Source organism: Nipponia nippon, unplaced genomic scaffold (genome assembly GCF_047370975.1).
Source record: "Nipponia nippon isolate SJK-2023a ecotype South Korea unplaced genomic scaffold, ASM4737097v1 scaffold_4, whole genome shotgun sequence".
Taxonomy (NCBI): domain Eukaryota; kingdom Metazoa; phylum Chordata; class Aves; order Pelecaniformes; family Threskiornithidae; genus Nipponia; species Nipponia nippon.
This window is the reverse complement of record NW_028262358.1, coordinates 85,986,142-86,008,023: the sequence shown is the minus strand read 5'-3', so window position 1 is coordinate 86,008,023 and position 21,882 is coordinate 85,986,142. Positions and strand designations below refer to the sequence as shown.

The following is a 21,882-nucleotide window of genomic DNA, read 5'->3' as shown; positions in this document are numbered from 1 at the left end:
GGAAGGGGGCGTGCCCCGCTCGGATAACAACACCGGGGCGCTGGTGGCTGCTCCCTTCACTCCCCCGCCATGTTCTCCTAGCAGCGGATTCGATTGCGCCACCATCTCAGCCCACAAAGCCCGGGCAGACACTCCCCAGCGACCCGACCCGCTCATCCCCGCCTGGGCTCGACCCCTCTTCCCGGTACAGCTCTGGGTACCCACGTCCCACCATGGTCACCACCACGGCGCCGCCGCCCTTCCTGGCCCGGATCTCGGCGGGCACCGAAGACCCCAGGCGGCTGCCCTCCGCTCTTCTCCAGCGCCTCAGGCGAGGGGACAGCAACTGTGAGAACCAGCCCAGCTGCTGCCTGGCGGGCCCGGGGGGCAGCGCCCGGCCCGCGCTGAAGAGAGTCCGGCGGAGGAAGGGAAAGATCCGGCCCTGCCCCGCGGGGCTCCTGCCCAGCCGCTACCAACAGTACCAACAGCATCGCGCCGGCCTGGGGAGAAGGACCCCGCTGGGAACGCACGGCCCGGGCGAACTTCGCGCTCACCCTCCGCCAACGGTCTCGGCCGCCTCCGGCATGGTAACGGCCCCCGCCGAGGAGCCCCCCGCGCCCGCCCCCTCGAGACCCGCGCCCAGCAAACCCCTCAGGAAGGAGGTAAAGACGGGGCCCCGCTACTTCTGTTTACTTCTCTTCCCCCCCCCCCCCCCCCCGCCTTCTCCCGCACCCCGGGAGGCCGCCTGCCTCGCCGCCGGAGGGGGCAGCGAGCGGCCCGCCCCCTCCTTCGCCCCCCGCCTGCCTGTGGACGGCGGGGGGGAGAGTTTCCGTTACGCCCGTTCGGACGGGGCGGGGGGGGGGGGGGGAGAGAGCGAGAGAGCGAAATCGCGGGCGGCGATTGGCTGCTGGGCTCCACCAATCGGCGGGCGCCGCTGCGCCCAGCAACAAGCCGGATTTAGCCTGCTGGCCGCGCGCCAGCGGCCCCTGCGCGCGCAGGCGGGACGTGCGGCGGCCGCAGCGCCCCATGGCGGCGGCCGGGGCGGCGGCGGCGGGGCCCCGCCGGCGGAGGGGGCTCGGCTGCCCGCCCCGCGGCTGGTGGGCGCCTGCGTGCGAAGGGAGGAGCTGTAGAAGACGGGGGATAGCTCGGAGGAGGGCGGCTCGTTACCCGCCCGGCCGTTTGCCCTCCCCTCCCCTACGTGAGGCGGCCCGCAGCGCCTGTCCCCGCGTCTCCGGTGCGGTGCTTCGGGAGCCCGGCGCAGGGGCGTCGCGGGACAGCGGCTAGCGGACGCCCCGGTGGCCGCACTGTGGCCGTGCGCTGCCGGCGGCACCTCTTGAGGAGAGGGGTCGTGGGTTGACGTGAGTTCTTTGTCTCTGCAGTTCTTAAAGAACAAGATGGGAAAGACTGAGAAAGCTGCCATCCCCTACAGTCAGCCCGTTCACAGTTTACATCTGTGTGAACAACCAAAGATTAACAGACAGAAGAGTAAATGTAACGTGCCGCTGACAAAGATCACCTCGGCAAAAAAGATAGAGAACTTCTGGCAAGATGCTGTATCGCCAGAAATAATTCAGAAGCAGGAGAAAAAGCCACTTAAAAACACAGAGAACTTCAGAAACGCCAAGTCCAAGAAACCTATCACCCTAACCGAAGCGAGCCAAAAAGAAAATTACGCTGGGGCAAAATTTAGTGACCCACCATCTCCTAGTGTCCTTCCAAAGCCTCCCAGCCACTGGGTGGGGGGCACAGCTGAACCGTCTGACCAAAACAGGGAGTTGATGGCAGTCCATTTGAAAACTCTCCTAAAAGTTCAAGCATAGTTTCCGAGATCTCTTGAGTAATTGGCAAAGAAAACTCCATCCAGGAAACTTAAACATGCCTTGTTGCAACAAAAATTGCAAAAGACTGTCAAGTCTTATAATCACATTAAAAAAAAAAAAATCCTTGTATTATATTTTTTATGGTTGTGTAAATAGTGTACATCATGTATTATGTGTATATTCTTGTTCATACTTTGAGAGGTACATTTTAGTTTTGTTATGAAAGGATGTATTTTGCACTGCCTGAATGGTAGATGTCTTGTATATAAAATATGGACAATTTTAACTGTGTGCTTGACACGTGAAGACTTGACTTGCTTTGCACAAGGTAATGAAAATTTTGGAAGGAGAGTACAGCTTTCTGATTTTAAGGTTCCAGATCAAATGTGAATGTTCTATTCATGCACTACTGACAATAGTTTTACATTCTGTGTCCCAATCCAGTATAAACATGGAATTTTCATACAAGTGTGAAGTTTCACTCTCTGCTCTGGAAACAGTATCTGGAATTCCTGTTCATCTGTTTGTTTTTAAAATTAACTGGAATTTGAGTAAAATTCCAACCCATCAATTTGAGCACTGCTGATTTCTTTAAAGAAAGGAAAAAAAAAAAAAAAAAAAAAGAAAAAAAAAAAAAAGAGCAGAGCTTTCTGCCAAAAATCCAATTGGTTACTAAAAAATTAAATAAAACAATTTGGCCTCCCCTTAAGCATGTCTCTGTTTTTCTTTTGTGTGTGTGTCTGCTAATTCAAGTATGTGAACTTGTATTACTTGATTGCCTTCAGATTGCATCAGTAGGAATATTTTGGCCTTCTCAGCCTTTAACTATCCAAATAATTACGAGATCTGATAGCTCATTAAGAATTCCTTGTGTTTTTAAAAACTCTTTCTGTTGTGAGATGTCATCTTAGGTTCTTTATCCTTTTTTTTTCTTGAAAATTTCCGATTTCAGGAAAGCGGGGCAATTACACACTCAAATTCCTGTTGCAATGCTCCTTAACTGTTTTCATAGTAAGTGATTATTAAAGTAGTTGATACTGAGAAGTAGCAATGACAAAAAGGTATGGAAGGGGCAAGTTAAAACTTTGTATTTTTCACCAGATTTGTCCCTTGCTGATAGCTATGCTGGAAATGACATTCCTCTGATCTAAAATTCTTAAGGAATTGGACTGTAGATTAGTCTGACAGGCGTGTCGAGGAGATAACGTAGATTTGCAGTTATTTTACTAATCCAGTATTTAAATAGGATGAATAAAGCAGGACATGCGTGAAATCTGCATAAGGGAGAAAAGCATTTTTAAGTTTTCGGATCGGCTGAAGGAAGGTTCTCTCTGGGCACTGGTGCGCTAGGAGGGCTGCGCGGGACGGGGATGCCAGCGGCAGGGTCCCCGCTGAGGTGGTTCTGTAGCGGGAGTGGTGGTGTCGGGGGCGGGCAGCGCTAGCTCTGTTCGTGCCGTGTGCGCTGCTGCTTCCGAAGGACATCATGGCTTTGTTCCCTGCGTGCAAACGGGCAGCGTTCATTAACGCAGCCTTGAAATCAGATGGGTCAAAAACCAAGGGAGAATGTCTTTGCTTTGTTGATAGAAATTAATTATGTAGTTGCAAAATTTTTCATTATAATGCTGTTAGGCTATTTAACTATATATGTTCTAAACGAAGAGTTCATAAAAAACTTTTGGTCCACGCCAAAGACTTCCAGGTTCACTGTCTTGCAAAATAGACCTGTATTACTTGGTTAATGATGGTGCCTGCTGGAGGTAAATGTATGGCTTCAGCAGCCTGGTTTGCTGCCTAATCTACATACTCCATAATTTAGCATGTCCTAGCTTGTCTTCTAAAAATGAACAAAAATCATCCTTTTTTTTTTTTTTTAATAAACAGTATTAGGGCAAAGAAAAAAAGGTAGAGAATCTCACTAAGGATGACACAAGTAGACCGTAAGTCCCTGTTTGCTACATTTGGTGTATGCTGTATTGATCTGCTGTTGTGCCTTTTTTTTTTTTTTTCTTTTGCCTGAATGTCATCGGAGCGCAAAGGAAAATGCCTTTAGCCATGCCCCATAGCTTTAGGCAGTGATTAATTTTGTCAGCTGAACTTGTGATCGTCTTGAATCTTGATAACTAGCTTGACAAGAGCCAGTTTGCATCAGCCGCGTAGGCTGGCATTATTTCAAAGGAGACATCCTTTTTTCCCCCGATGATTATCTCTGTTACCATCAGCCTCTTTTCTTCCCTGCCCCTTGGAGCCGACATCAGATGACATAGTTTGAATGGTAACTCTGATCCTATGTGAAGTTTACCGACATAACGTACCTCTTTGTTTCTACGCGGGTTTGCCACCACGTCCCTAGGGATTAGAAAATTCATTAAATGTAAGTGCCGATAGTTCTCGGCTCCTCGGCCAATTCTTTTAAAGCTGTTGGATGAGACTTCTGACGTCTTGAAAATTTAAAACTTCCCATACCCTGTTGGACAATAAAGGTTTTCAGCGTAAGATAACAATGTTTCATCTGGCCTTTTCAAATAGTGAGAAAAAAAAAAAGAAGAGCTTATTTAGTTTACTTCTGTGTCGGTATCGCTGCTCCTGTTGTGATCTGGCAGAGGTGTTGGGGCACTTCATGTTTTTATCTTCTTTCTAAGATCTTTGGGTTGAGTCCCTTCCTGGCCAATGGACTGAATCATAAAACCAGGCCTACACACAACATACACTTCCACAAGGTTGCCTGAAAAAACGGGTCATCGTCATCTCTTAGGACCATATTCTGCGCTTAATTTGTCACTTTCCCACGTTTTTTCCTTTATCTTTCTACACTATTTTCTTACAAAGATTTTCGCTTTCGAGGTTTCCTTCGCTTTGACAGATCCTCATCCCGCTTTCCTGGAGGCGAGGCATTGTATTACATGAACACACTACAGTTGGAGTTTAGAGCCAGTAAACGAAAGAAAAACATGAGCGTCATCTTTGGAGGACTTCTTTGCAATATAGTATAAAATCTTATGAAGTCAACAGCCTTTAAGGAAGAAAATGAACACACTTAGTGGATGCGTTATCATCACCTAGTCATGTGTCTGCTGTACAGGAATTAAATAAATTGCTTATTAAATCTTCTGAGTTCAGTGAAAGTAAGGAAACCGAACGTACGGCATTTTGGTTGGATAATGAAAATCTTTCAAATCTTCTTTAGTGCAATGCTGTGCAGAACTGCAGGGGAATCAACTCTGCAAGTTAGCTACCAGCTTACTTTTAAACAGTTAAATGTCATGTGGTGGTGGTCGTGAAAAATGAGCTTTCATGGAGCGCAGAAGTATCTGTTGCTGGGTTTTCATGCGTGGCTGAGTTTCAGCCCATTAGACAGCTTCGTTAATAACGGCTGGCTTGGTGCTCTACTACAGCTGAAACGCTCCTGTCTCCTACTGCAACACGGGGTAGAAATCCTGCGAGCATTCGAACTCCGTTACTCCGGTATGTCTTTAGAGATGCTGCTGAATTCTTAAGTAGCTCGTATATGAGGCTGTAACTTTTTCCATAAATTGAATTTTATTTCAGCTGATTAATGTTTTATCCAAGTAGTGTCATTTTAAGCAGTTCTTGAAATTATTTTCAGAGGGTATTTTTTAAGCTTTTGCATTCTAAATCATTTGATACCTGCCACACTTTCTGCTTTATCCAGTTTTGAAATCAAATACGAAGCCTATAGATTATGTGAAGCCTGAAGATTATGGATTGGTTTTCATTGTAATTTTGGAAATAAGTTTACTTTTATTTCTGCATAGAAAGTCTTGACACTTCCATCATGGAGTTAAACACATTCATTATTTTCTTCTACAACTCCTTGTACTCTTTGAATTTTGATTTCACAATGCGTTTTTTAAATTTTTGTTTTCATAACGTATGCCTGACTAACTGAACTATTTAAGGGGAATTATTTTCTGTTGTAATTTCTAAGAAGGTTTTATGTTATGAATAGGCTGGTCCTTACCCTAAAGAGGCCAGGAAGTAAGCAAGTAAGAGATAAAGGTTGTAAAATGTTAACATTTACTGTGAAATATTAATGCTGCCTTGTTGAACAGGAACCACAGTGTTAAATATTTTTGATAGCAGGAAATGTTTAGTTGCTGATTCAATAGAAAAGATTAATGAAGGGAAGATCCATCAATTAAAGGAGAAATAACATTATCCAATAAAAGGCCCGAACTACTGAAGTTGAAGAACAGAATGTTATCAGCAATGCAGAGGCTGTGAACTTTTTGTTTTGCACTGACAGTGTAGAAAAATGTTATCAGAGCTAAGACAGGAAGGTCAAGAATTCAGCTGAATTTGAAAAAAAATCCTCAGGAATTAATTTGCACAGCAAACACGTCCTAGCAGAGGTACTTCTTCCCCTGTGTTGAAGTCAGCATTTCTCTCTAACTTTTTTTTCCATGAGATGATAAAATCTCGCTTATTCAACTCCCAGAGAATAGGCCTTTCGTTTTTACAAAGCCCTGACCCTGTTGGAAGCGCTGCATTGGTACTTTTGTTTAACGTTAGCCCGGTGACGTTCATTGCTAGAAGTTACACATATTCAGGCTTGTGTGTGGCAGATGCGGTCGTTTACTCTGGGTGGTTCATAAACCCTGTCTTCAGTTTGAGAATTACACTGGTTACGTGTGCTTACGCTGTAGGTTGCCACCGGTGAGCAAATTGGTGTGATTTCTGTAATTTATACTTGAAAGAGGAAGTATTTGGGGATTAAGAACTTGTATGTATAGGACTTTCCTAAGTATTTAGTTGTAGTTCAGTATATGGCTGTATGTATTTCAAAAAGTGGTGTAATCATCATTGCCATTTTGCCATTCTTAAGGTCATGAAGCAAAGTTTTGAGGCGATGCTATTTCTATGAAAGGTGTCATTTGCTCCTTTAATGACGCAGTGAGCTTTCATCAGGTAGGTCTGTGAACCTTAATTTGCAAATGTCCTTGTAAGTGGTGATGGCAATGGCCATCAAAATACAGTTTACTTTGGTTTTTATTCCCTGAAACAGGACCTAGAGCTATGTTCAATAAAGGGCTTAGTATATAGGGTCAGGCCTTTTTCTTGTTTTCTCTCATCACCTGAATCTTGCATTCTTTATTGCCTGGTGACATAGCTGCACAAGAAGGAATAAGGTGTAACCTTGCTTAAAATTATATATAGCTTGAGATCTGCAATTTCCTTATATATATATAGCATGAAGCTTTTGTAAGTTGCATTCATAGCATCAGAGTATTTAGAAATTGCGTGTTGTCACGTTTAGAATGTCGATAGGTCACCGTAGGAAAGAATGGAGTAGTAAATTGATAGACCTTGTCCAAATTTTAGACGTTCTTTGTATGCAAGCACCAAAGAAAATGCTGATCCATTTTTGTGCCCTGTACTAGCAGTGATAAGGAAAAAATAATTGACGAGACAGGTAGAGAAAAAACCCTGAAAAACAAGGTCAACTAAAAGGTAAGAGAGAAGCAGCATAGCTGTTGCCATTGAATTATGTGGGAAGGAAAGATACTACAAGAAAATCTTATCTCCCGAAGTATCTGATGTTACTGCAAATTTAGGGGATTTGAATGACTAGATGAAATGCAATTTGCTACCGGTTCTTGACTGGGACCGTCTGGGGAAAGACGGTATGAGCTGGCAAGTCTTGTAACTGACTTTCTCTCTCTCTGACCAGTACCTATTATTCATGACTAGAAACTGCGCCTTGGCACAGCATTCTTAATGGCTAGCACTGCTTTAGGTATCACAAAATGCTGTACAAGTGCTTACTGCTCTCAGGTTTCCACAGGTTTTTAGACTAATTGTAGAAGTCGTCAGATAAAGTATGTACATGCGTGATAGCAGCCTGCACGTTTTACAGCTGGAAAAACAGGCACACAGAAGTGAACCAGCTTGCTTAAGATCACTCAGCAGGCTGTTCGCTACCCCAGGAAGAGAACCACGGTTTCTGCAGCTCCAGCCAGGTTTTTCCTTTGCTAGTACACACAGTTGCTGTGTGATCTGCAAGTCTTCCTCATCCCCCTGTCTAGGATGTTAAAATGCAATGAATATAATGTTCTGCTTTGAAATGTTTGGCATTTGTAGTCATTGATAGGGCTGGTGAGATAAATCGGGCTGTGTTTAGGTTTTGTGTGGTATACAGTTTTATTACATGATAACTTCAGTAATTTGCACATGAAAGATGACTATTATACTTTTCTCCACCCCTGCTTTTGACCCTTTGGTACAATATATAATCTATACCCACCACAGTCATTTTCAGCTCCTCCTCTCTATCCTCTCCCCACAGCCAGCAGTGGGAAGGCTGATGATAAGTCAAAATTTTCTGCTTGTTGGCTGCTGCTCTCCACTGCTGTGCAAACAGGCTGCAGCCAGCGGCTGGCTGAGAGGGCCGCCACGGGCGTGCACAGTATCCTCATCGTTTCTTCAGTTTACATTTGCTTTATCTTTAGGCTCTCATTAGATCCTGGAAGACAGGAAGAGGCCCAGTCTTTCCCAAGAGAGAGGATCTTCCTACAGGAGGACAGAAGGTGAAGTTTATGAGTGACCCAGTCTCTCTCTACCACCAGACAGTCCTTCTTAAGACCTCGAGCCTGCCCATCACCTTCCCCGACTGTTTTCTTTACTCTTCACTGCAACTGCAAGTTTCTATTTTCTTGTATTTCCCCCTAAACGCATTTCATCATTCTCAGTTTCCCTCGCTTCCCCACAAATGTTCATACTTGTCATTTTTTTCACCTGAAAAATCAATTTGAGTATGCCACATTTATCTGCTGTGTTCAAGGTACATTTCCTCCAGAGAGAATGTATTTTTTCCTAAAGGACAGCTAGATTTTTACAAGATGCAATAATTCTCTTGAGATTTCTGCTGTCAACATGGTATGAATTGACCTGGCAAGCACATAGCATAGCCTCAATAACAGTAACATACCCCACCCAGTCTCCTGGAGGACTAGAAACAGCTCTGATGAGCTGGTCCACACAGATACCATGGAATTCATCTGCCAAACACAACTCAAAAAAATGAAACAATGAGAGTTTAAGGATTGTTTCCTTGGAGATCAGGAAGTCTGAGAGGTCTGACCTGGGCTAGTTGCTGGCAGGAGGACATGCCAGGAAGATAAAAATGCAGTCTGCAGCTCCGGGGCTCTTTATCTAATTTGCCAGGACGGGTCTACTGTTTGAGAGCCTGTCACAAGTACAGCCTGCTCGCTGCATATGTCCAAAACTCCTCTTCTCAGGCTCCTGCTTGTAGGATGGTGCCTGTCTGCGTGTTCAGTGATAGTTCAGTTGTTAGCTATACGTTTCCGACCTGGTTGTGTCCTAGGCGATTTACAGTAAGAGTTTACACCGCTCCTTTGAGAGGGTCTTATGGTTTATATTCCTCTTTTAATTCGTTATCAGGTACCAGATTGGTTCAGTACCTACAAGGCCTGCTTTCCCTCAGGTACCATGGCAGAGTTAGTAAGTGCCTTCCCCAAACCACTGAGTCATATATTTTAGGAGAAGAAGAAAAAAGTATTATACAGGCCACATATGCACCAAGCATACTGTTTATGCTCTTCAGCATCTACAGATCCCAAAGTCTGTAAGGTCTGTTCACATCTGCAGGGTGATGCTCTGTACCATTTGTATCATTTTCCTTTCTTCATTTCTCAGTCTCCTTCACCAATTTAATGATAAGGGACTTCCCTTTTCAGGGAAAAGTTCCCCAAATTTACTTACCCATATGGCAGTTTAGTTAATTACCCATCCACCTTCCCATAAAGTAGATCACAGATAAGATTCTGTTTGCTTTAATATGTATCTATATCTTCTGTCATATGTTGGTAAAATAATCCAGTTGCCAAGACAGCTATCATAACTGACTTCCAAGGGGAAGGGTTCAGACCCTGTCAAGAGAGACCCCCAGTATATATGCAGGGCAGGGGAGATGGATGCATCTAAAAGCCAGACACAAGCGAGAGAAAAGTGTCAGCCCATTTACTCTCCATACCCTGGGCCCTAGAATTGCTGCTTCCAGTGCCCCATCCCTTTGTTATATTCCTCCTGACCTGTGCCACGTATTTCTTTGGCCTTCCCCCATAGTCCCCACCCGTAGTCCTCATTTATGCCAAATTATAGCCCTTCTTCCCTCACTGAAGGAAATCGTTCTCTCGTAATGCCTTAATTATTCTGCTGCTCTTCTACCACACATCTATCTACACACATTTGATTAATTTCAAAATTATTTCCAATTATGTCCTTTGAGCTCTTACGCTGATACCCCATTTTCTCTGCATAAATGAAAACAAATATCCGAAAGGCTTTAACATGGAACCTGCAGTTTTTTCCCATTTTGGCCAAGGGTAGAATTTCAAATTGATAATAATAGAGATCGAATACAACAGCAGCCATATGACTTCTTGCTGCATGTAAATTAACTTCCATAAAGAGAAAATGGCAACACAGGTGCCATTACTTTGTCCACACAGGTAACTGGAATCAACTATCTATACCTGTGCAGAATTAACTCCTGTTTTCAAGGCTTTTAATTTTCACTCTTTATTTTTCAATAAGGAATTTTTATTTCTTTTATTTTTCTTTCTTTTTCTGACTACCATGCTGTTTGGGATACATGTCGAAGCTCTGGAGAGCCATAGCTGGGTACACAAGAATGAACAAGTAACATATTCATTGAAATTTCTGCCTTTAGGAAGTGTTGGGTTGAAGGGAGGGGTCAGGCGAGAACCCCCAGTTCTGGTGACCCCCCCCATCTGGATCATGTAGTCACCATCCCCTGTAATCTTGTGAAACGTGCCAGATTTGATGGCAATGTCAGTGTATTTCAGAGCGCTCAGAGAAGGCAGCCTTCCAACAAAAAGGGGTCTTCCCTTCACTGCCCCAGAAGTAGCACCCCGTGAGAGGGCAACCTCCACACCGAAATATCCCTGAGATGAAGCAGAAACTTCTGTACAGGCAAGACAGCCTGTTTTTATTCCTCCCCCCTGTGGCAACACGGAAGAGTTAACCTGTATTGCTATTATAACTGATTACTTGCACTCTTCTGAACTGCTGCGTTTTTATATGATTTTTAACACAAACATGTCCTACTTTTCAAATACTGTGGGGATGCAATGTGAAGATGTGGGGGGAAGGGTAAAATTAATCTTGATCCAGTCTTGCAGTCTTGATCCAAATGCCCGCTTAGTCACAATTTTCTTAGGAAGGGCTTTGCTTACTAAGCATTACTAAGACGGTCATGTGGGCTGAGCCCTAAGGACGGTGAAGGACTGTGCTTTCCCTCTGGGCCGACGTAAGATACTGAAGAAGGTGAAGGCGCAGAAAGCCGATAGGTGATGACCAAAGGAAGGAGCTCTTTGCTCACTTAGAAACCTTTCTCCACATTGTCTTCCTTGGTTACAGCCAGCCCCCCTGACCTCACCTTTTAAGGACCACTAGCAAGCCTCCACCCTTCCTTAATTTTCTACTCCCAAGTCCCTTTCTTGCCAGGAATGCAAGGAATGTGTTCTACACACCCACTAGTGACCAGGAGCACATTCAGTAACTTTTTGGTTCACTTCCAGAGAGTGCTGGCACCACGTAGACAAAGAAATGATGAGGAAAGAAAGGAATTAAGAGAGAAAAAGTTAAAAAAAACTACATTACTACTGATATAAAGGATGAAACGCATTGTGTGCAATACAGAAGAACACTGGTACGTTTGCTTTAACAGATGGAGTTACCGTGGCAGGTGTCTTTAAAGTGTCTGTATATGGCTTTATGTACCCATATGCATATAGCTTGAAGTAAAGGTCCAAGTGAGTGAGTAGTAGGGAAAGTCCAGTGCCAAGGCCTGGTAGGGAATAGGCTGAGTTCCCTCTAGTGGCTTGCTTTGGCATTTCGCAGGGGTGGCCCCGAAATGACCTCTTTTGGGAGCAGCAGCCCATCACTCCTCATTCCAGCCTTGCCCGGTACCCATGCTTGTATTAGGTAGCTGGAGGGTATAATCACTGACTAATTCCTGGTGAGGGCCTAACTGCAAGTTAATTTTAAGCGAGTTATGTAAACAGGTTAAATCAATCCTTCCCTGTATTTATTTTTCATTAGTTCACACACAGACGCAACCACCCTTAAAAATTCCCTATCATCTGCTTTACTCTGCTGCTTCACTGAGTTGATGTCCGCTGCTAATACCTGCTGTTGCTGATACCTGCGTTAGACAGAGGCTTTGTGGATCTCAGTGAGTCAGAATAATCTATGGGATGTCGTCAGGCAGTTTTGGGGAAAGGCTCTGCAGATGGAAAACTCAGCCAGCAGCAGCTGAATCTGTATTTGTGGCTCAAGGTAATACATTTATTTTAAGTGAACATCAGGCAGTAATTTATTAGGTCAAAATATTGTTGAATTATTGTTGTACTGTTGCCTTAGAACACTGAAAAGATAGCAAAGAAGAAAGAATAGAAGAAAACAAACAAAGTTAATGTTTTGGGTTTTTTTCAGCTCGTGTTTTGCCAAAAAGGCAGCTGGAAGATTAAGACAAAATGGATTAGGCAGGAAACCTCAATTTCTAAAAGAAAACATCCGGTGCACTTTTGGCAGATGGTGTATTCTGTAAAACACAAACTTATGACATATTAATTACTGTGTCCCTGGGGTTTTAAAAATATAGAAGAACATATTTCCTACTGTGAACTCATGAACTTTGGAGGAAGTTGTAATAACTAGGAGTAAAACTGTATGTTGTTGCTCTCTATCCTGTGTTTTTATCATAGGATACACAGTGTAGAATATGCCATAAATTGAGAGCCTAAAAGTTGGACATCTATGTCTAACCTCAGCCTCAACTTAACAGTCAGCAAACAGAAAGGGGCATGTTCACTTCTGGCAACTATTTTTACAGGTTTGGAGGAGATTATAAATAATTCTGTTTCTCAGAATTTCACTAGTTTATCTAGGCTGGTACCTGTCATTGTCAGTACTAACCTAGTCACAGCGTAGAGCAGATAGGTATTGGGTCATTTACCTCCAAAGAAATCTCCTCTAAGCTCTTAGAGAGTGGTATAAAACTTGATGCTTTTTCATCACTCCTTCAAACTCTTCTTTTTTTCAAATATTTGTAATACATTTGGTTAATTATGGTATTCATAAATATAAATAAATTGCAATGCTTTTCAGGCCTGCTGGATTTTAGCTTCGGTGATATTTTGTAGCAGTACATTCCATAGACTAGATGCCCATTAAGTGCCCAAATTCGTTTAAAAAAGATTAGTTGCTACCTGAATGTACAGGCAACTTATATGGCATAAAGAAAGCCATGACTCGATTGGCAAAAATATTTAAGAAAAAAGAAGAGTCCTTTCAAAGTGCCTTTTTTATTAAAAGCATCCTAATTGTTGAAATCAAGTTATTTTTAACATACCATTTCACTCTATATGAAGTTAGAACTAATCAGATTGTATTCGTGGACTGTGCCCATACTGTGTAACCAACATGATCTTGATCAACACATTTCAGTTAAAAGCCTTACATTATCACACCTGAAAATCCTCCTTTACATAGAATAAAACAAAAAATATTACAGCTTATGAAAATGTCCTTAATACTTTTAACTGAAGAAGAGTTAAATATTCCTTATTTTCCCCCAAAATAATTACTCAGTTGGTCAAAACCAAGGTGAGGTTAAGTATAAAATCTGCTACTGGGACAAATTCTTTCCCTGTGTATAGATGTTTGCCTTCTACTGCAACATACTTTCAAAATACAGTTATAATATAATGAAGACATCATTCAGTAATATGTAAAAGTGATGTGTTCAGGCGCGTGCAAGGTTTCAGTACAGCAAAATATGACTTTATATGCATAAATACACTTTTTAGTTAATTTTGACTTTTTAAATAGAGTTTCTATACGAGATGCCAGATGGATACTGTGTCTGGTTTACCTGTGCATCACCTTTCACTGTGCTTAATACAAGCTTTTTAACAATACCCTGTGAAACTAGCCTGACTGTTCGTCTAACCTGGATGAGCTAATTGAAGTTCAGAGCATGGATCACATTTCAGACTTACTCAGCCTGGCCTTTTGCTGAGTTAGCTGTTTTTTGGAATTGGCAAAGGTTTTTGACAGGTTTTGCAAGACCTGACAGTTTAGTCTCAGCTCTTTTCTGGAGGCGCTCGTGACATCGCTTCAATGCCGTAGGCACTTAAACGTCATCTGGGTACAGAACATCAGAAACTGAAGTCCTCCTTGTACTCTGCTTCCTCACAGCAGCAGTCGTTCTGATTTAATGGAGTTCTTGTAGCATCACTGTGTCAGGCCAAATTTTCTCTTGCCAGTGGAAAGACTTAAGTGTAAGCCCAAATTTAGAGTTCTGAGAAGAGGACATCCCCTTCAAATGAAATACCAAATATCAGTGAGATTCTTTGTTTTATTCATTTCAAGACAGTGAATGGGTTATCATAAGGTTACTAAGAAGTCTCAAACAACTTTATAATCTATTATGTTCTATACTCCTGAGAAATTTAACCATTTGAAAGAGGTGTCAGTCATCTTCAAATGCCAGTCAGTAACCAGTTTCATGCCAGAAACACTGAGAGCTGGAGCATAAGAGAGAGTTTGGATGCTGTAACGTTTCCTTACATTGTGCTTCAGTTTGAATGTCAGTGTGTTTCCCTGGGAAGACTGGGACAGAGGTCTCAGCATTGAAGAAGAAAATCTTAATTTTGTCCCCGAACTGGAGGACCTTTGTTAGGAGCTTGACCCTGATTTTTCCACATACTTTGACCTTTCCCTTAATGACTCGGACTGTGACTTTGTCCTTGATCACCCTGTTGATCTGCAGCATCTTGGAAGTGATCTGGAGTGGAACTGAGACTGGCTGTGAGAGTGTCATCTATACTCTGACAGGCAAAACAGACACAGTATTATTACAGTAAAACTACAGTATTTTTTATTGCAGAAATTACATCTTAGGCATGCATCCTTGAGCTATCTTGTAAATTCTGTGAACAGTGTTCATATTTATTGCTTTCCATTTTGAAATCTGTTGAAGTTTTTTAAGTTGCTTGGTCTCATATCTATGTACCACACAACACCATTTTTCATATTTAACAATGGTTTCCTTGCATTCAGATTTCTGCAGTCTGACAACTCTGGATTTGTGCTACAAAATTAGTCGCATGAAGAATAAAAAATATTGCTGTGAGTCGAGTGATATCATCAGCGGAATAAATATAAGAAAACATTTAAGACACTGTATTATCCCTACCATCTTCTCAGAATAAATTAGGTACTGACATGTTTTGTGAATCTAGGCCTTTGTTCAAAGTAATTTCACAAGACCTTTTTTTACATCCTGCATGCAAACTGTATAAGCACAGAATCCGCAGGAGATAAAAGCAAAGGAGATATGTAACAAATCAAAATTCAGGGCCATTTTAGCCATGAAGCTAAATAAAGCTTCATTAATGATTTAATCCCTTATAATACTGTCCTGGTTTTGGACCACAACAGATACTGAATGAGATAAAATGCCCGTCACCCTGGGACTTCTACCACATGTCCAGATGGGTCTCCTGCCCTGGCCACTTAACTGAGCACGGGTCTCCTGTCCAGACAGCACGGCTTCTGCAGTACCCAGGAGAGGGCATTCGCAGCTGCTGGGAGAGGCATTTTCAAGAGAAAGCAAGTGCAAAAAATGCACACCATATGCAATCAGTCGCAGAAAATGTCACCGTAAGGTCTAAGGCCTGACTCTATGGACACTTTCACACGTGCTTATTTTTTCTATTAGTAAGTGGACTTACTGATGTGACAATTCATAACAAAATCAAGCACATACTGAACCTGTCTTCATGCTCAGGGCCTTACCAAAGATCCATGTTTGCACGTTAACCATGAAGTTACTAATAATTTCTCCATAAACCCTATATACACCTTCATCATTTTCAGTCCCCCCATCTATAGTTTGCATCCCACAAAGGGCACTAAGGAGACAAACGTGACAGATGGTGGTCACTCCATGGACTAGGGCAAGACCTGCCCTGTGAGAAGGGTGTGTTGTTCCTCCACCATCACCTCAACGCGGTGCATACTCATGCAAAGGACTGTTCGTGCAGTCTTTCAAGGCAGGAAGAAACATGTTGTGTGCTGCAGGCCATCTATTTGTGAACTCTTCACAGTCTCTAATCCTCCCCAGCCAAGGAGGTGACGTTGGTGCTGCTACCGTGGCTGGGTAGCGAGGGTTTGTGCCTGCTTGATGGGAAAGTCTGTGCATAGCATGACATGGTTGCAGTGCCAGTGTGGCTCCCTGGGGACTCCAGCAGCCATAGCTAATGGTTTGTAGTAAGTGAAGGAGCAGAAAGAGACGTCACAGCTGTTGTAGGAAATGAGACGTATATTTTGAGGATATCTATGAGTTACTCAAGGAAATAATTTCTTCTTCTTTGAGGCAGGTGTGTGGTTCCAAGGTGGGATATCTGAGATGTTTCTCCTGTAAGCTGAATACCAACGCCATGGGGAGAGCTGCAGGTCTATCCGCTGATCTCTGTCCGCACTGTTTATGCAACGTTTGGAGGTTTGGAAAATGCCTTTCGCACTCCAGAAAAATCACTCTGCTAAGGCTCGCCATATTAAAGTCTAATGCAAACAGTAGTTCCCCATACCTGACCATAAAGTAATTCAGGCTGGAAGGGACATCAGGAGTCCTCCGGTCCATCCTCCTGCTCACAGCAGGGTCGGCTACAGGGTCAGACCAGGTTACTCAGGGCCAATTCTGATCATCTGAAATGGAGCCTGGCAGAGGGTTGGATGACTGAGTGCCTTCAACCTCTTCCTGTCATACAGGATTCTCCCTCTCGGAGAGTTTAAATATAGCTCCATAATGCTAACGGTTTGGGAAACCTTTGACATCAATCTGTCCCTGTCTTTTTTGCGTGTTGAGTTAAAAGGTCTGAAAGGTATAAAATGTTTAAGAATGAGCAGGAGGGATCAAAAAAAATCACAATGGATCTTGTGTAAAGTGTTTTAATTCTGCAATTGTCATCTGAAAACAAATGGATATTTAGCCTAGCGTCCCTTGAGAGGATTTGTCCCAGATTGGTGGGAAAGCATATCCTTATGTTACACACAGGCAGCCAAGCACATACACTGTGCTCATCACTGAACTGAAGGTTTATACAGATTTAAATTGTAAAAATTTGAACAGATGAGAAAAACTAAATGATCTATACTGGATAATTAATTTGTTACATTGTTCTACAAACAGGATGCTCAGCAGTCTCAAGATAGCTCGTTCTGCTCGCCAGGTGGCAAATAGTAGTTTTGCATTAGCTGTCCAGAAAATCAAGTGAATACATGCTGGTACTGTGAGTTTCACAACCACGTTACTCAACAAGCAGAGCTCAGTGAAGTACCTGACCTGTCTGTATATTTTCTCTCACAGTATAAAATTTTTTCCAAGTTTAATTTTCCTTTATTCTTTTGGAAGGATTTATGTGCTCTTTTTAAGGAAAGTTCTGGGAAAGGCCAGATACGATAGTGAAAATAGGTGGAATTTACAAAATAGCTGGTGAGGAGAGTGAGGACACTTGATGTTATAGGAATAACACAATTCAGAGATTTTCCCATTGAAATTAGCAGTAGTACTAATAGATGGTGTATACCTTAAAGCAACTATAAGAGGAGAGTGGAAAAATCTGACTACTACTTTTATGTCTGTGGTGCTGATTGAAAGTACTGGACTCTATTTTTTTTCTCTGGAGAATAAAGTCATTTTTTCTTAAGTATCTATTTAAAGTAAGAAGTGATACTGTAGAATCAATACCCAGCCTGACTCCAGCAAAGACATTGCTAGGGTTGGAAATTTAATTTTGCTCTTTCAAGTCACTCAAACCTTGGACTTTCTGCCAATCTGCAAAGTAATCATGCTGGAGAGTCTTATGATAGAGGCACCTGCTGCTAGGGAACCCAGATTAATATTACCGGCACATATTGAGTAGGCTGCAGGACAGCCAACACATACTAATGATGCCTGGGCTGCGAAGTCAGCTGGCAGCCTCGAGACACCCCATTGTCAGTCCCCTGCGCTCCGCAGTCGCCGCAGCTTCCCAGTACCAGCACAGGCACTCCTTGCCAGAGCAACTTTAGCCTCTCTTTTTTAATTTATTTATTCCAAAGTAGGTCACTCTGTGCCATCTGTTGACACTTAAAACCAAGCCACAGAAGTTTCCAGATCCCCTATGGTATCCTGCAGTTTAACATGTATTTTTAATACCCTTTTGCTCTACCTCACTATTTTATGTAGTGAGACTCCTAATCACAAGAGCTCATTCAATCAGGTAATGTTTTTAGCAACTGAGTGCAGGTCTTGGAGTAACATACTAGAGGTGGGTATAACTGAGTGGGGAGGGAATGCAACAAGAAGGGCCTGATTTTTTTTGCTGATGGTGAATCCTGGGCAACAGTGCTTTCAGCAACGAGCTGCTCATGTCCGTCTGCTTTCTGCTTTTCCAGCAGCCTTGTTGAAAGCTTAGGGAAGCAGTCAGTCCCAGATAGGTAGATAGTGGGTCTTGTCAGGCTCCAGTTAAATTAGCTTCTCTTGTTCTCTAATGGTGAGCATGTGAAATAAAGAGCATTTCATGTCCATGAACACGTCTCTCTAACCTCCTTGCACAGCACCCTCTGCTCTCTCCCATGTGCCTGTTCAGTGTGGATTACCCACACGCTGCAAGGATGATTTTTTTTTTTAAGATAGAGCTCTTGATTTGAAGTGATGACATTCACGTTATCCACAGGCAGATTTCTGGAAAGGCGCATCTCCACACGGGTGAATAGGGGATGCATCACTGGCATCGCATGCAAGTCCTAAGAAGTGCCTTCGGTATGTGATACAGTAAGCAGCATTGATAAGGACAGGGGAGATCACATGCATGTGATACAAAACATATATAAAACATACTACAGAGCACACAAATATGTGTTGGTGCATAAAGATTGTGCGTGGAAATGTAGGAGATGAACTTTTTAATTGTAGGAACTGGCCCTGGCCACTTTGCTACTAACTGGATGCTGTTTGAGGTATACCCATCTTCCACCTGCTCACATTGAGCCACCTCTGTCTCCTGTTTCATGAAAAGATTTGGGACAGTAGAAAGAGAGTCAGATCTCTATAAAGTGTAAATGCATGGACCAGATCTGAGATTTATAATAAACTGTGAAAAGGTGATAAGGTTATGAAGTACCTGAACAGAAGTGCAACTCAGGGTCTCCATGATGTGCTTAAAACCAAAATAGCTTAACTCTAGGCAACGGCAAACAGCCTGGGGTAACTACAGATCAAGCTCTCTTGGACTAAAAACAACAAGAACACATTACCTAAGTTTGCCAGATGTCATTGGGCAATGCATGATTTCACCTCGAAATCATTTTAACCATTAGTTGAAACCAAAATGGATTGGACTAGCTTGTTCAGTAATACAGTTTGACCACAACTGTTTGCAGTTTTCAGTACTTGTTCACAGGTCTCTGGATATACTGGATGTCCTAGTTTCCTTGGATTTTAAAAATCTAAAAACATACTTGTTTCATTTCACAGTGATCACTGCACAGGTTAAAATGACCCTAAAACTCTGGCAAAGTTCTGCACGTGTGTTACACTGACCTGAAAAAATCCGGCTGCACTCTCATGAGTTATTCATATATACAAGGTCAGCAAAGTTCATAGTAATGTAAATTAGAAATATGATTCTTTTTAATAGCCCTGCAGACAAATATATTTTTTCCTTTTTCACGTATCTGCTTATTTTTTCCAGAAAACTGATATAAACGTGAACAAATCTACAAATTCACTATACCCGCAAACCTCTTCTTGTCAGCAGTAAACCCAGGAGTATATGTGGTGAGTGCAAACATACTCTGTTTTTCTTTAAATTTGTGATACCACATAAATTAAATAAAGACTAAAAAAATCATTGTGTGTTATAATGGCTATTGCCAGTGTGTTATCGCTTTGTATATTCCCACTGTGAATAGACAAAGTATGGATTTGCAAATATTTATTTTGAAATTAATATCTTAAGCAAATAATCATTATTAATGAACACCCATAAGGCTTGTTGTGTTTGCATTTGCATGATTGGTACAAATCTGTTCAGTAATAGGAGCAAAAATAATTACTCTTTTTAATGTAATTTCCCAAGGTATTATGGAAAATGTCAACACTTAATACAAGTGTATTTATGATTATGCAATGTATCATACTTTAGATTTAAAAAAATTAATAACAAAAAAGCTTTGGGGGTAAAGAGATTTGCAATTAGCCACAGTAAGCTGCTGGTTTGCTGTCTCAATAACTCCTCAGTACCACTAATCCACAACAAAGTACTTAATAGTAATTTGTGATGCCTAACAGAAGTAATCCATTTAAGATTCCTGTGGATTGCAAATATATCATCATTTTGCTGTCTATCTGCAAAATAGTATACTCATATGAAACAAATCAGAGGCTTTCACATAATTTTTTATGAGGCAAAAATCTCCATCTATATTTAAATTGAAACTAAAAAAAAATAGAAAAATGAATATTGAATTGTTTGAGTTGAGTGGTCATCTTCTGTCTGTTTAAAATAGATACCGTCTATGAACAAACATCTGTAATGCTTCAAAGAGTCAACGGATTAAAAATAAAGATCCATAAGAGCTGCAAAATACTTTTTTCCTCCAAAGGACTAAAAGAGCTGGGGCCTGACTGCGGTTCTGTTTGAATCAACAGCAGAATTAAACTTTATTTCTAACAACACAGGCTATCACTGTAAATAACTAGTGGCGTATATACGTTAATAAAGGGGCATTTTAACATCCGGAAAGGTCAGACTTTTTTCATTACTTTGAAAAGTCTAGCACAGGCTAGATTTCATTTTTCACTTACATTTGCATTGTCACAAATATGAAAAATGCCATCAGCCATTTTTAAAATTGACAGAGGAGAGCAGCAATTAAGTGTGCGGAGGTTTGTTTAAGTTTTTTACTTTCTCTTCAGCTGTATAAAGATTTAACAGGGAAAACACTTGGTCTCATGAATATAGAAATGGATTAATTGCCTCTTTCACAGATAGCGAGGGGAAGTTAATGATGATGTCCTAAGTGCCTGGAGTTTTTGACCATTGTACGCCTGCCTGTTTTCTGTGCGGTTGTTTACTGTGCTGCCCACAGCACAAGCGGTCTGTGAGTCAGCCGCCAAATGAATGCACAGGGGGAAAGCCAGCAGAAACTGTTGATGTGCGTGCTCCTGTCCGTCCTGAGGGGTGAGGCAGCTTGTTGCTCAGGCCGTAGGATTTGGCAGCAACAGAGACTTGCATCTTATCATCACTTTTTCCTTCCCCTCTGCTTGTCTCTCTAGACCAGTCAGTAAGTCATGCTATGAAATGAATTGCTGAATTTACCTGACTTTAAATAAGCAAAATCTGCCTTTTAGAGGGAGAAAGGAACTAGACATCTAAGGCACAATCAAATAACAAAGCCCCTCATATAACAAATAAAGGCTCAGAGTGTCAGTAATGGAGCTGTTTCAGCATCAAGTGTCTTGATGGGACACCTATGTGACCAGGCCATTTTCATCACAAACTTTTTCAACCTGGGAGAGCGTTATGGCAGTAATGATGCTGTACTACAGAAATGATACAAGAGTAACATTTGACCTATAGTATAATGTGAAATACATGACCATATTATAGGTTAAAATAGATATGTAAATGTAATGGTGTAAGAAATAAAGGGGCATAGTTGAGACAAGATTTTCTTATTGGAGGAGTGGGAGGGGTTCAAGGCATTTTTCTCCAAGGTAAGATCTCTCATATTTGACACTTTCCTTGCTGTTACAAAACTAAAGAAGACTGAACACAGAAGAGAGAGCAAGCAGTCAGTCAGTGTTGTGTGTTAAGAGTATTGGATATCAGTAACACCAGAGATTTAACTCTCTGTTGACATTCTGCCGTGCAACCTTCAAGGAACCTCACAATAGCTGATAAGTTTTATGTAACTCTTCAGAGAGCCAAAACAAAGAAAGAAATGCGAGTTTATCTAGCCCTGT

At 42.1% G+C, this 21,882-nt stretch overlaps 1 protein-coding gene and 1 long non-coding RNA gene across 2 annotated transcripts; both read left to right on the top strand.

Moving 5' to 3' along the window:
* The first annotated feature begins 57 nt into the window (after positions 1 to 57).
* On the top strand, positions 58 to 2,508 carry PNRC1 (proline rich nuclear receptor coactivator 1). The gene is made up of 2 exons (XM_087777272.1): positions 58 to 641; positions 1,359 to 2,508. The coding sequence occupies exons 1-2, from the start codon at positions 213 to 215 to the stop codon at positions 1,797 to 1,799; spliced, it is 870 nt and encodes a 289-aa protein (XP_087633398.1). The 5' UTR covers positions 58 to 212; the 3' UTR covers positions 1,800 to 2,508.
* A 13,604-nt stretch (positions 2,509 to 16,112) lies between these two features.
* On the top strand, positions 16,113 to 20,501 carry LOC148053415 (uncharacterized). Its single transcript, XR_015708932.1, has 5 exons — positions 16,113 to 16,371; positions 18,590 to 18,675; positions 19,390 to 19,501; positions 19,607 to 19,692; positions 20,424 to 20,501. It is a non-coding gene; the product is annotated as an uncharacterized LOC148053415 (long non-coding RNA).
* Positions 20,502 to 21,882: the final 1,381 nt, after the last annotated feature.